This window comes from Podarcis muralis, chromosome 7 (assembly GCF_964188315.1).
Source record: "Podarcis muralis chromosome 7, rPodMur119.hap1.1, whole genome shotgun sequence".
Lineage (NCBI taxonomy): Eukaryota > Metazoa > Chordata > Lepidosauria > Squamata > Lacertidae > Podarcis > Podarcis muralis.
The window spans coordinates 10,880,967-10,893,696 of NC_135661.1; the positions used below are offsets into that span (position 1 = coordinate 10,880,967).

At 48.1% G+C, this 12,730-nt stretch overlaps 1 protein-coding gene across 2 annotated transcripts; it reads right to left on the bottom strand.

The window, feature by feature from the left end:
- Positions 1 to 2,357: 2,357 nt before the first annotated feature.
- Positions 2,358 to 11,026, bottom strand: REEP4 (receptor accessory protein 4). Of its 2 annotated transcripts, XM_028741227.2 has the most exons (8): positions 10,856 to 11,026; positions 7,424 to 7,496; positions 6,012 to 6,088; positions 5,759 to 5,879; positions 5,378 to 5,491; positions 4,076 to 4,208; positions 3,328 to 3,500; positions 2,358 to 3,174 (listed from the first exon to the last, which is right to left on the bottom strand). In XM_028741227.2, the coding sequence occupies exons 1-8, from the start codon at positions 10,885 to 10,887 to the stop codon at positions 3,115 to 3,117; spliced, it is 783 nt and encodes a 260-aa protein (XP_028597060.2). In that variant the 5' UTR covers positions 10,888 to 11,026; the 3' UTR covers positions 2,358 to 3,114. The 2 variants fall into 2 exon arrangements, with proteins under 2 accessions (XP_028597060.2, XP_028597059.2); XM_028741226.2 differs by lacking the exon at positions 10,856 to 11,026 and having other exon boundaries at positions 7,424 to 8,539.
- Between the last annotated feature and the right edge of the window lie 1,704 nt (positions 11,027 to 12,730).

Here is a 12,730-nt window from a genome sequence, read left to right on the forward strand (position 1 = left end):
TCATGCATAGGGGAGTCTCTCAAGCCCCTGGATCATTTTGGCTGCCCTTTTCTGAACCTTTCCCAACTCTAGTGTCCTCTTTGAGGTGAGGCAACCAGAGCTGTACAGATTATTGCAAGTACAGTCACACCTTAGAGTTATTCAACAGCATTGTATCAGCAGCTGTGTGGAGAGGGTAACAACGTTCAGATTTTTGGGCATTGAATTACAAGAGGATCTGTCCTGGAGTGTCAACACAAGGGGGCTTGTGAAGAAGGCGCAGCAGAGACTGTACTTTTTGAGAATTCTAAGGAAAAACCATCTTCCGCAGAAACTGCTGCTTGCCTTCTATCACTGTGCCATTGAGAGTGTGCTTACTTATGGCTTATGTGTGTGGTACGGAAGCTGTACTACCCAGGACAGGATGGGGTTGTGCAGAGTTGTTAAGGCAGCAGAGAGCATTGTTGGCTGCCCACTCTCCACCTTAGAGCAGATTTATGCCACAAGGTGCCATAGGAAGGCACTGGACATAGTAAAAGATCCATCGCATCCTGGTCACTGTCTCTTCGAGCTCCTGCCGTCGGGACGGAGATACAGGACGATGAAGACAAGAACGAGCCGTCTTAAGAACAGCTTCTTCTCCAGAGCGATCTCGGCCCTGAATGGGAAGCCTGGACTTTGAAAGTCATCTAATCTTCCTTGCCGTACTATACTGTATTGTTTTAATTAGTGTTTTTATGGAGCAGTCAAGTAATTTCGTTGTCCCTGAGAGGGGGTAATGACAATAAAGATATTATATTATTATTATTATTATTATTATTTTTCATTTCCTTTGCTGATGATCCCTAGCGCAGAACTTGTTTGGTTTTTTAGCCGCTTCACCCTGCACCAACATCTGACTCATGCTGTCTACTATGACCCAAAGGTCTCATTCCTCGTCAGTCACTGCCAGTTCAGATCCCATGGTATATATGTGAAATTCAGATTTTTGGCCCCAACATGCATCACTTTACACTTGTTTGCATTACAGTGCTTTTGCCAATGTAGTACCCATTATGTTGGAAGGTCTTTTTGAAGCTCTTCATCATCTCTTTTAATGACCCTAAATGACTTATTATCATCAGCAAGCTTGCCCACCTCACTGCTCATTCCTAACACTAGATCATTTATGATTATGTTAAAAAGCACAGTTCCCAATACTGACCCTTGGGGGACTCTACTTCCTGCATCTCTCCATTCAGAGAACTATCAATTTATTCCTTCTTCACTTCCTGCAAGCTAACTAATTCCTGAACCACAAGAGGTCCTCTCCTCTTACCCCATGACTGCTAAACTTACTATGGAGAATTTAGTAAAGGACTTTGTCCAAGTACAGTATCTCAACCATCTAGACCTCTATCTAGATGGCCTGTTGACACTCTCTAAGAGCTCTAATAGGTTTGTGAAACTGGACTTGCCCCTGCAGAAGCCATGCTGGTTCTGTAGGGCTTGTTCTTCTGCTTGGTTATATTATGCTTAACGATACTTTCCACCAGTTTTCACAAGGACAGATGCTAAGCTAATTGACCTTTAATTTGCAGGATGGTCCTGGATCCCTTTTTAAAACTGAGCATTACATTGGCTAATTTCCAGTCCTCAGACATGGAGGCTGATCTGATGGTGAAGTTACAAATTTTTGTTAGTTCAGTAATTCCACAACTGACTTCTCTGAGAATTCCCTGGGGCTTCAGCCACCAGGTGCAAAGGAAAAACTCCAGCTGCACCAAAACACAGCCAGTTCAAAAGAATGAAGGGCTGCTGGGGGTCTTTTGTGGGAAACGACACCTTGGGAGGCTTGATAGTGCCCAAATTCAGGACCTGGCTGAGCTTGGACATTAACCCTTTCTCCCACATAGGGCTAGCTCAGAGCAATAGCAGTTCCACAGCCCAAATACCCTAGACACTAAAAGCACCTTCCTTAGATTTCTGATTTTATGGAATGGCCACTGTCATATCTTAGGCTCTATAAAATGGCAACCTCCCCTGTAGGGGAGGGGCAGCTGATAGGTCTATGCAGCGGGGATAAAACAGTTAAGAGAAGAATGTGGAAGGTGAGTAGAATTAGACAGCCATTAAATGGCTCTTAGAAACTGCATGGCAACTGAGCAGAGCCTGACAACCCCATTTCGCGAACTCACCACCACAGGAGCCAGCGATGTGAGCACACTCCCCCCTTCAGTACTTCACTACTCCTACTCCATCAAGATGGGCAGGTAGGGAGCCTCCCCACCCTCCACCCCTACTTAAAAGGTCAATACTGGCCTGGAATGCTTCTTTCATTAGCTCTTAAGCTAATGTTCCCCTTAACACACACATTCTGCTTTTTAAGATGAGCAATATAAGGTCTAATAAAAATGCATTTATTTAATATACAAAACTTACAAATGCACTTAGGTCAAGGTCCTAGCTAGTGATAGTGTTCAAGTAGACATGCCAGTGTTTTCGCCGGTGGTGGAGAGGGGGAACCTCAGCGGAAGAAGAAACCTGAGATGTAAGCAGCTACAAGGAAAGTGGGGGGAGAGAGGCTGTTTTCTTCTTTGGTATCTCACCACTGCACCCCAATCCGAAGTGCGAGTGCTGTAGAAGTGCACTAAGCTCACTCTGGGGCACCCATCTTCAAAGCAGCCAAGCGTCCGGACAAGAAAAATGGTACCCAGATTCTTGGAGTCTAATACTCCCCCAACAAACAGCTCTTCCACCCCTGGCATTTAAAAAGGCAAGTCTGCTTATGGCACAGTATTCTTGTGTCAAAAAAAGGCATGTGTAGTGAAAGGGAAAGAGAGAGATACCTCCCCTTCCTGTAGGCACATCATGTGGGCAGGATATTTGACAGGCAGCAAGTACAGAGAGGAAGGTGACCACCAGTCACAGTCAAGGCACCACTTTGAGACAAGGAGGGGAGGGTGCCCCAAGAGCCAGCTTGCAGTGTGGGTGGTAGCTGTAGGGTACACAAGGCTTCACATTGCCAGGACGTGGTATGTTTCAAACCCATCTGCCTCCACAACCAAGCTGTGAAGCACTGTAGTCATCGCTGTCCCAAGATGTTCCAAGCGCCTAGTGCCAGCATTTGCAACCAAGGCTTCCCTGCAGACAAGTCTAACAGATCGGATCGGCCACCTTCTTCCTGGGGCGACTTCGCGGGACCCGAGCAGAGCCCTGCAGAGGGGGACAAAGTGTGAGTGTTCTGGCATGCAGACCCCAGCCTCGGATACAAGAGCTGAAAGGGTGGGGGCCGGGGTTGCAACCTCTCCCTTTGCCAGCACAAGCCAGGGCACTTCCCAGGCTGTGCCCACCACCCAAGGGTCTCACCTCTTTGACAGGCGACTTCTTCTTCACCATGCGGAGGCTCTGGGTCCTGGCCAGCGGCTTGGAAAGCAAAGCCTTCCTGCTGTGGCCCCTTACACCAGCAGAGAGCTCAGAGTCTGACCAGCAGTCCTCTTCGTTGCTGTCAGAGCCCAGCTCTTGAGGAGATGTCCTGTGTCCTATGAAACAACCAAGAGTGGCAGGCAAGGAAGGCTGGAGTTTTTCTCATGCCTGTTTTAACACCAAACAACATGCACTTTTAAATGTAGATACAGCTGCAACAGGAGCCCAGGAAGTTAGAGGGGGTGTGTGGCCTTCTTTCCCCCTTGCAATTGCTGATGATGCAAGGGGAGGGAACATAGCTGTCAACTTTTCCCTTTTCTTGCTTGGAATCCTATTCGGAATAAGGGAATTTCCCTTAAAAAAAGGGAAAAGTTGACAGCTATGGGAGGGAAAGGAGCAAACTGGTATGCCAGCTATTGTTGGATTGTCATCTGCCCCAGTCAACACAGCCAATGGTCAAACACCCTTCCCATGTGTTGTTCATGAGACAGCAACACTGGCAAGCTCTCTGTCCACTCACCTCCCTGCCATGCATAATTCTATGAACGTCTTCCATGTCACTTCTTGCTCGCCTTTTCTCCAAACTAAAAAGTCACAAACATGGCAAGCTTTCCTTAGAGGGGAGTTGCTCCTTCACCCCCTTGATCATTGTGGATGCCAGCAGTTCCAAGCATTTTCTGGGCTAGCTCACCTATTGGCCTCCGGCGGAGCTCCTGTTCCTCCAGGTACAGGGGATCAGAGTAATGCACAGGTGCCGTGTCTGGGATGGAACGCAGGTCCTGCATGCTGAAGCTACGCAAATGCCCGGCCAGGGCCCCCTGACTCTGAACAAGGGGAGACAAAGGGAGGAATGAAGCAGAGAGCTGTATGCAAACAAAAGACCACCTTCAAGGGCAGCTCATTCCCCAAAGACAAGAAAAGCTTTGCTTCCAAAAATATTTCCTGGAGGTAATTTCCCCCCTCCCCCACTATGGAGGAGAAACCAGCATGATATGGACACTGCTCCTTGCCCCAATTGTGTTTGGGGAGGATGAAAGGAATACATAGGGTTAAACAGAGCTGACAGAGGAGAGGACTGAGCAGAGAGAACTGCCACTGTTAGTGATGTCACATGAGACAAGCTAACCCAGATATTTAGAATGCTGATGTGTTTCTAGTTTACTGCTGGTCTTAATTTTTGAATGTTTTAAATGCTTTTACTGTTTTATTCTTTTTGTAAACCGCTTTGAGGTTTTCTGAAATTAAGCAGTATATACATTTTATGAAATAAATTTAATAAATAAGGAGGAATGAGACAAAGAGGGGTGTCTTGTGCCAAGGGAGGGGGACACAACTGATAAATGACTCCCAAAAGCAGAATTCCCACAAATCCCCTTTGGTAGGACCTTCTTAAAGAGTGTGCAGAATGCGAGGCAATTCAGAGGTGCAGCCATACAGGGATATTTCTAAAAATCACCACCTTCACAAGCAGAGGTCTGTTTCAGAGGCATCCAGAGAAGGAACCAGCCCAAGCTGGGAAGCGCAATCCTGCTCAAAGGCCTAAGCATCTGCCTCGGGGCCACACTCCCAGTAAGAGCTGGGAGTAAGCCCAATTTTGTTCTACATTCATGTGGATTATTAAAATGAGGTCACCCTACCAGCTCCTTCCCACAGGTGGCAAAGCTTATTACAGGCAGTATCTGGTCAACTGGGAAGGGCAACTGAGTCCAGAGAACTACCCAGATTCTGGCTGGTTACATCTCAGTCAGCTGGGGTGAGAGGTTTGCATAGCATGCTTCAACCACCCTCCATGGCCTGGCAATGCTGAGCTGGGAACTGGGAAGGCCACAGGGGGCTTTAGTGCAACAGACAAGGCTACTACATTACACCGCCTAGGAATGGGACAGCAGCCCTTCTTTTCCTTCCCCAAAGCCTCCAGGGCTGCTGCTTGTTGCCCAAACTAGCCCGCCACCCCATCCCCTTCTTAGCCAATATACAGAGGAAACGTGGTTACTTTTGCTGCAGCTTGGGCAGCAGCTGTGGCTGCGACATTGAGGCTCTTCTTCCCAAAGCTCAGGAGTGTCTCGTAGCCACGCTCCTGGGCCTGAAGGATGAGCTGATCAATTTCCTGCAGGGAAAGAGGAAGAGGAAGATTGTATGAAATGCACATGACTCTGGCAGAACTAAATAAGCAATAGGCAAAGCACATTGAAGGCTGGAACTTTTGGTGACCAAAACTTCCATGCATGTAGTAACTCCCACACAGAAGCTTCCAGAAATCCTTTGCTCATCCAGAACTGGACGGAAAAATGAAGGAGTGGCTCACCTGGTGCCAGACCCCTGAATGCCTCCCCCCTTCCCTGAAGCGGACGGTCTGTTCCAGGATCACTCTCACCTTTTCTTTGTGTGATAATGTGGGATGTACAAATTTGCGGTACAGCCAGCTAGCACCCCTTGTGTATGGAGACAACAGCCATATGACAAATCCCATTTTGATCTCATAGTAGAAGGGGAACCTGTTCAGCAGAAAACACAGTTGTGAGACCAGGGATCGGGTGGGCTTTGGGATCTTTTCTGTTCAACAGCTGACATGTCTATGTACTTCATTGAAACAAGGGGGTGGGGGGAGAGGGAGAACGGCAACTCACCAGGAAATGAAAGTATCTGCGAGGGTCTCTGTGGCCATGAAGAGGGCAAACACGATCCAGTACATCATCCAGCGGACCTGCCAAGTCACCAGGAAGTGTTAGGTCCCTCCTAGTCAATGAGATGCAGATGCTCGGGGAAACCCTGCCCTGCTACAGAGAAACTGGTCTCCGGTGGCACCCAAATCTTCAGCTCTCGATGTGGAATTGCACCATGGACACACAGTACGTCAACAAAGGTAAAGAGACACCAGCCACAATATTGACTGTCCCCCATCTAACTTTGGTTTATTAATCATCATGACAAGTGTGTCCTCCAAGCCATAAGTGTCTTTAATTTGGAGAGCCACAATCATGGTCCCCAGGCTGAGAAGAACATAGGAGCATGTAAGAAGAGCCTGCTGGATCAGGCCAATGGTCCATCTAGTCCAGTGGCTGACCAGATGTCCCAGTGGAAAACCTCCAAGCGTGATTCGAGTGCAAGAGCCCTTTCCCCTCCTGCAGTTTCCAGCAACTGGTATTCAGAAGCACTGTGGCCTCCAATTGCAGAGGGAGAGCGTTGCCATCAAGGCTAGTAGCCATTAATAGCCCACTTCTCGATGAATTTGTCTAATCCAGTTTTGAAGACATCTAGGTTGGTGGCCATCATTGCCTCCTGTGGGAGGGAGTTCCATAGTTTAACTTTGTGCTTGCATTAAGAAGTCCTTCCTTTTGTCTGTCTTGAATCTTTCAACATTCAGCTAAATTGGATGTCCACCAGTTCTAGAAGGCCCTGCCCCAGTCACCCACTGCACCTCAGGCAAGAAGAGGGACAGACAGCAGGACCCCTGAGGAGGAGCATCATGTGGGAGAAGACAACCCAAAGGCAAGCCATTCAGTGCCACTTGTAGTTCCCAAATGTAGTCCTCAGGGCAGCCCCACAAAAAGTGCATGGTGCTCAATGCCACAGCTGAGCACAAATGCCCCTGGCTCTGGAAAGCAGAGCACCTGGCTGCTTTAGCTAGGCACTGTGGGAAATACATTTGTTTTATTTCTACAGTAGCCCTGGGCACTGTGGCTACAGAAGAATCTGCCCACTGTTGAAGCCACTCACAGTACTGAGATGGCATCAAGCCACAGCTTGACTCAACTACAGTGGACCCTTGAGTTACGTACCGCTCTGGATACATAACTTTCAGGTTGCGAACAAGGCAAACCCGGAAGTATATGCTTCCAGGTTTCACCATGCACGCATATGCAGAAGCGCTCTATCGCGCCACGTGTGCGCGCAGAAGCGGTGCCTCCAATTACAGACTTTTCAGGTTAAGTATGGACCCCCGGAATGAATTTAATTCGTATCCGGAGAGTCCACTGTACTGTATTCAGAATCTGGGGGTTGCTTCATTCTTCCTCCCCCCTGCCCTGACACTACTTACATATTCCCGGATATTTTTCGTTTTCACAGCCTTGTAGGAAGCATAGGCAGGGTAGAGCATCCCAAGCACCAGCCTGTAACGGAAAGGGGGCGTCAAGAAGGCAGGCCAGCACCGGTACAATCCAGCTATGATCCACAGGCACCACCGCTTCGCATAGTGCTGCACCTTGGCCTTCGCGGCCTCCATGGCTGCCCCAGAGAATATGCTATTCCGACCCTGGGGCATGGCAAGAAGGGTGGCAAGAGGCCTCCAAGCACCAGGCAGGCAGCCGACTGCACTGAGCAGCTCAGGCACTCTCAAGGATTATTTCTGGGGCCTTCTCCCTCCTACACACATGCCTTGGGTTGCTCAATGAGAGGTGGGACCGGCTCAACAAGCTCCTCAGCCAGGCCTTCCTTGGCTGCTGGGTGTAAACAAAAGGGCAGTTGGAGACATAAACCTCAAGCCCCTCCAGGAGCCTCCAAGACAGGAAGCCCAGCTCAGTCCCCCATGAAATCTAAGGATCTCCCCAGCCCCTGACTCAAAACTGCAGGAATGTTGTGCAGGGCATTCCATCATCTTGTTGGCACCATAACATATATGGAAACAGAGAATATTTGATCAGGGTTACCATAGCTCAGTGGAAGAGTACCTGGTTGTGCACAGAAGGGCCTAGGTTCATTCTCCAGCATTTGCAGGGAAGGCTGGGAAAGATCTTTAAGATGATGAAATCCCCTGCCAGTCAATTCTGAACAAGATGGACCAATGGTCCAACTCAGTATAAGGCGACAGCATTTCTGAGGAAGGAGCTCTACACAACCAATCAACCATTGTAGAGGGCTGGGATAGATGACCCTGGTGGTCCCTTCCAACTCTACAATTCTATGATTCTGAATCCACGGGATACTTCTAGAATTATTGATGGCATGCCTGAAAAGATTCAGTTCCCCAATGTTCTGGATCACAGCTCTCATCGGCTCCCCCTGCTGTGCTCCCACTCTATGGGCCACGCTGGCTGAATCTGATGACAAGACATCTGGAAGGCACCAGGTTTAAGAAGCATACAATAGCAAAGACTGAAAGAAACTGAGGGGCATTAGACTGCAGTTAAGCAAAACTGAGGCAGGTTATATTTAAGAAAAATAGCGGCAGGGAGGCTGAACAATTGTTTACTGAGAAAGATAGCAAGCAATACAGTGGTGCCTCGCAAGACGAAAAGAATCCGTTCCGCGAGTCTCTTCGTCTTGCGGTTTTTTCATCTTGCGAAGCAAGCCCATTAGTGGCTTAGCGGATTAGCGCTATTAGCGGCTTAGCGGATCAGCTGATAAGCGGCTTAGCGATCAGCTGTTAAGCGGCTTAGCGGATCAGCTGACAAGTGGCTTAGCGATCAGCTGTTAAGCGGCTTAGCGGATCAGCTGATAAGCGGCTTAGCGGCTTGGGGAAAAGGGGGGGGGGAGGAAAAAAACCCTGCAGGAACTCACAAGACATTTTCGTCTTGCGAAGCAAGCCCATAGGAAATTCGTTTTGTGAAGCACCTCCAAAACGGAAAAGCCTTTCGTCTAGCGGGTTTTCCGTCTTGCGAGGCATTCGTCTTGCGGGGCACCACTGTATCTTGAAACTACAAGGGTGAAGATTTAGAACTTTATATTAAAAAAAATTTTAAAAATGTCCAGTAGGACCTTAGAGACCAACTAAGTTTGGTCTTGGTATGAGCTTTTGTGTGCATGCCGACAATTAATTATTATTATTATTATTATTATTATTATTATTATTATTATTATATATTTCTACTGCGTCAGACCAACACAGCTACCTACCAGGATTTAGAACTTGGAAGATTTAAGCTGTAGTGTTTATGGTGCATCTGAGTTTCTCTGCATCAGAGAAGCCCAGCATTATGTGGCTCCTTCCACACTAGCATGACTCCTCTCTTAAGGATGCAAAGCTGGGGATCATAGACTTACAGGAATTGGGTCATCTAATCCAGCCAATAGTCATCTAATCCAGCCTCCTGGTGCTGACTCAATTCAGAACCACTATGTGCTGCTTGTGAGACACCAGAAGAAAACCCGACTACCACAGGAGTCATAGAATCATAGAATCATAGAGTTGGAAGAGACCACAAGGGCCATCGAGTCCAACCCCCTGCCAAGCAGGAAACACCATCAGAGCACTCCTGACATATGGCTGTCAAGCCTCTGCTTAAAGACCTCCAAAGAAGGAGACTCCACCACACTCCTTGGCAGCAAATTCCACTGTCGAACAGCTCTCAAATGCAAAACGGCCCTCAGCATTTTGCCAGTTGTGCAACCAGGGAGGAGAGGGCATGTCTTGTCATGCCTTGCATTCAGGACTCAAAGAGCATAATATGGCTTGTTGTGTCTTGCATTCAGGACTCAAAGAGCATAATATGGCTTGTTGTGTCTTGCATTCAGGACTCAAAGAGCATAATATAACCTTTGGCTTCTTTGAGAAAAGACCAAGTTTATCGGTGGAGCTGAAGGAACATTGCAAATTTCAAGTTTTAGGTGCCCAGAGGGACCCCAACCACTCTGTCAAACTGGAGGATTATAAAGGAAATAAAAATTAAAGGGGGAAAGGTCTCTATTGCTAAGGAAAGGGAAAATGCTCCATTGTCTCTGTTCTTTCCACAGATCTGCAACTGAATGACATCCATGCCCCTGGCACAGCACCCGACTCCTACAGCCCTGACTCAATTCCATGAGAGTTATTCATGCCAAGCCTCCAGAACACACTTCCTCAATGGGCACCCTTGTTACACATACACTTGGCCTGGCGCTAAAGGCATCCCACAAGCATCCAAGTTACACTCCATCACCGAACCAGAGTGCATCTAAAACAGCAGCGTTCCACAAGCGTTCCACTTTTCTTACTTTTTATTAATCTTTTTTTTTTTTTTTTTTTTTTTTTTTTTGCAATGCGTTTTAATGTCTTTTACAGCGTTGTTACCTGCCCTGGTACCTTAGGAGGAAGGGCAGGCAATAAACTGAAATAATAATAATAATAATAATAATAATAATAATAATAATAATAATAATAATGTACTATTATAAGAAGTGTGTGTTTTGGGGAATGCTCCATGGCGTCTGGGAGCCAGGGTGCCACTCAAAGGGCTCATCGTTTTCTCTCTGGAGACGAACCCCACCCGCCAAGCTGGAGAGGACAACGGGGCGAGGCGCCTCCATTTACCAGCGCCAAGTTTCTAGTCCTCTGGGTGGGCATGGACATATCTAAAAAGGAGGCGCAGTTCCAGCCAAAGGCTCGGAGGGCGGGTTCCATTAGCTGCTATCCCACCAACCGACCGAGCTGCCTCAGGCTCCTACACTGGGCTGGCTCCTTCTGCTGCCAGCTTCGCCTCAAGGAAACGCCGCGGGGTCCCCCAGAGGCCATCCAGTCGACCCACCACCGCCTCCCGAACGCAGCCCAACTCACACCACGACGCGGTACAGGACCCAGGAGATCATGGCCGGGGCCCCGGAGGCGCCTCTGCTTCCTCCGCCTGGGCCGCCTCAGCCAAGGACGCTCCGCTGTCGATGCCCCGACCCCGCGGTGGCAACAGGTGCGGCGACCTCCCCTCGCCAGCCGTTTGAATGTTGGTGCCAGAGCGCACGCGCGGCCCCCTCGCGCACCAACGGCTCCGCCTGCCTCAGCGATAGGCTGCCCTGGGCCCCGCCCCTTGCGGGTGGGCGAATTAGGAGGCAGAGAGAAGACGACGGTTGCTGCCCCTTAGTGGTACTGGCGGCTGCTCCTCTTCCACCCTCTCTGACTGGCTTGAGGAGATCTAAGTAGCAGGAGGGAGAGTCGCTTCCGGCCTCTTCCGCCAGCTTGGTGGCCTCTCTAGGCGTTTTGGGACTACCACTCCCATCAACCCCAGGAGGCGATCCTTCCGGTCCGGGTGTTGCCTAACCGCGGAAGAGGCTGATGGGAGTGGTAGTCCAAAACATCCCTGCTTCTTTTACTTTCTTGTATTACAGCTTGTACTACAGTTTGAATTCTATGGAATTCTAAGAATTCACATATAAGAACGCATACCAAAAAATGCAGCATCTAGCAAAGTATATTACAATTCCTACAAAAGACAGAAAAATCATTACTTGGTCAGCCAGAACCATCAGCAATTTTCAAGGGAATCCGTGTTCAGCAGGGACTGCCAACTTGAATAAAATATTGGGGGGTTGGTTCCTATGTTGTTGAGGGAGGGAAATTTGGGAATCCGTGTTCTAGGTCAAAGCTGTCATCACTCAGGTAATAATAATAATGATAATAATAATTTATTTATACCCCGCCCATCTGGCTGGGTTTCCCCAGCCACTCTGGGCGGCTTCCAACAGAATATTAAAATACAATAACCTATTAAACATTAAAAGCTTCCCTAAACAGGGCTGCCTTCAGATGTCTTCTAAAAGTTTGGTGGTTATTTTTCTCTTAATAAAAGGAGATCTCGAACTTCAATAGGCCAATATTAAGAAAGGAGGGTTTATGTTTCCGTAGTTCCATCTCTCTTATTTGGCAACAGATAGGATCAGAATGTCAATAAGTCATAGAGTTGTAAAGTTGCAAGGGATCTCGTGGGTCATGTTACAGAAAATAGGGCTCCACCCTACACAATCTCCAAGGCATTATTCCTCGTTTAAAAGGACCACATTTCCCCTTTAAACCAGAACTTTACAATCGGTGTTTTCACATGCACAACAGTTCCCCCTGCTGGAGTGTTTTGCTGCCTGGAAAGAATCAATTTATAACTCTCATATTTGTAAATAAGATATTTTATGAATGAATAATGTATTTTATGAATGATACTCCTGCCTTTTCTTCTCCTGGAGATATCCCACAAGGCAGCAGATGTTTAGGATCAGACTTCTCCTTCTCCTAGATGGGCAACCTTCCCAGGTTGAAAAGTCCCATCTGCCCCTCACTTCCCTGTACAGTGGTACCTCAGGTTACATACGCTTCAGGTTACATACGCTTCAGGTTACAGACTCTGCTAACCCAGAAATAGCGCTTCAGGTTAAGAACTTTGCTTCAGGATAAGAACAGAAATCGGGCTCCGGCAGCACAGCGGCAGCTGGAGGCCCCATTAGCTAAGAACAGTTTCAGGTTAAGAACGGACCTCCGGAACGAATTAAGTACTTAACCTGAGGTACCACTGTACAGTATGTGCAGAAACCGCCTGCTTGACTGTTGGACCCACTATTGGTCTTGTCCACTCAATCTGCTGGAGCCTGTCTTTGCATGCAGGGGAAGTCTTTAAATCATTGAGGGTTTGAGACCAATCGGCTATCTCCACCTGATTTAGCTGGCCAATCA

What these genes read in the sequence shown, in the direction of transcription:
- REEP4 (XM_028741226.2), bottom strand. Translation starts at nt 7,648, where the DNA reads ATGCCCCAGGGTCGGAATAGCATATTCTCTGGGGCAGCCATGGAGGCC. An exon ending in GCAGATACTTTCATTTCCTG is followed by an intron (nt 5,880 to 6,011) that starts GTGAGTTGCCGT and finishes TCTGCTGAACAG; the next exon opens with GTTCCCCTTCTACTATGAGA. An exon ending in GCTCCGCCGGAGGCCAATAG is followed by an intron (nt 3,501 to 4,075) that starts GTGAGCTAGCCC and finishes GTTGTTTCATAG; the next exon opens with GACACAGGACATCTCCTCAA.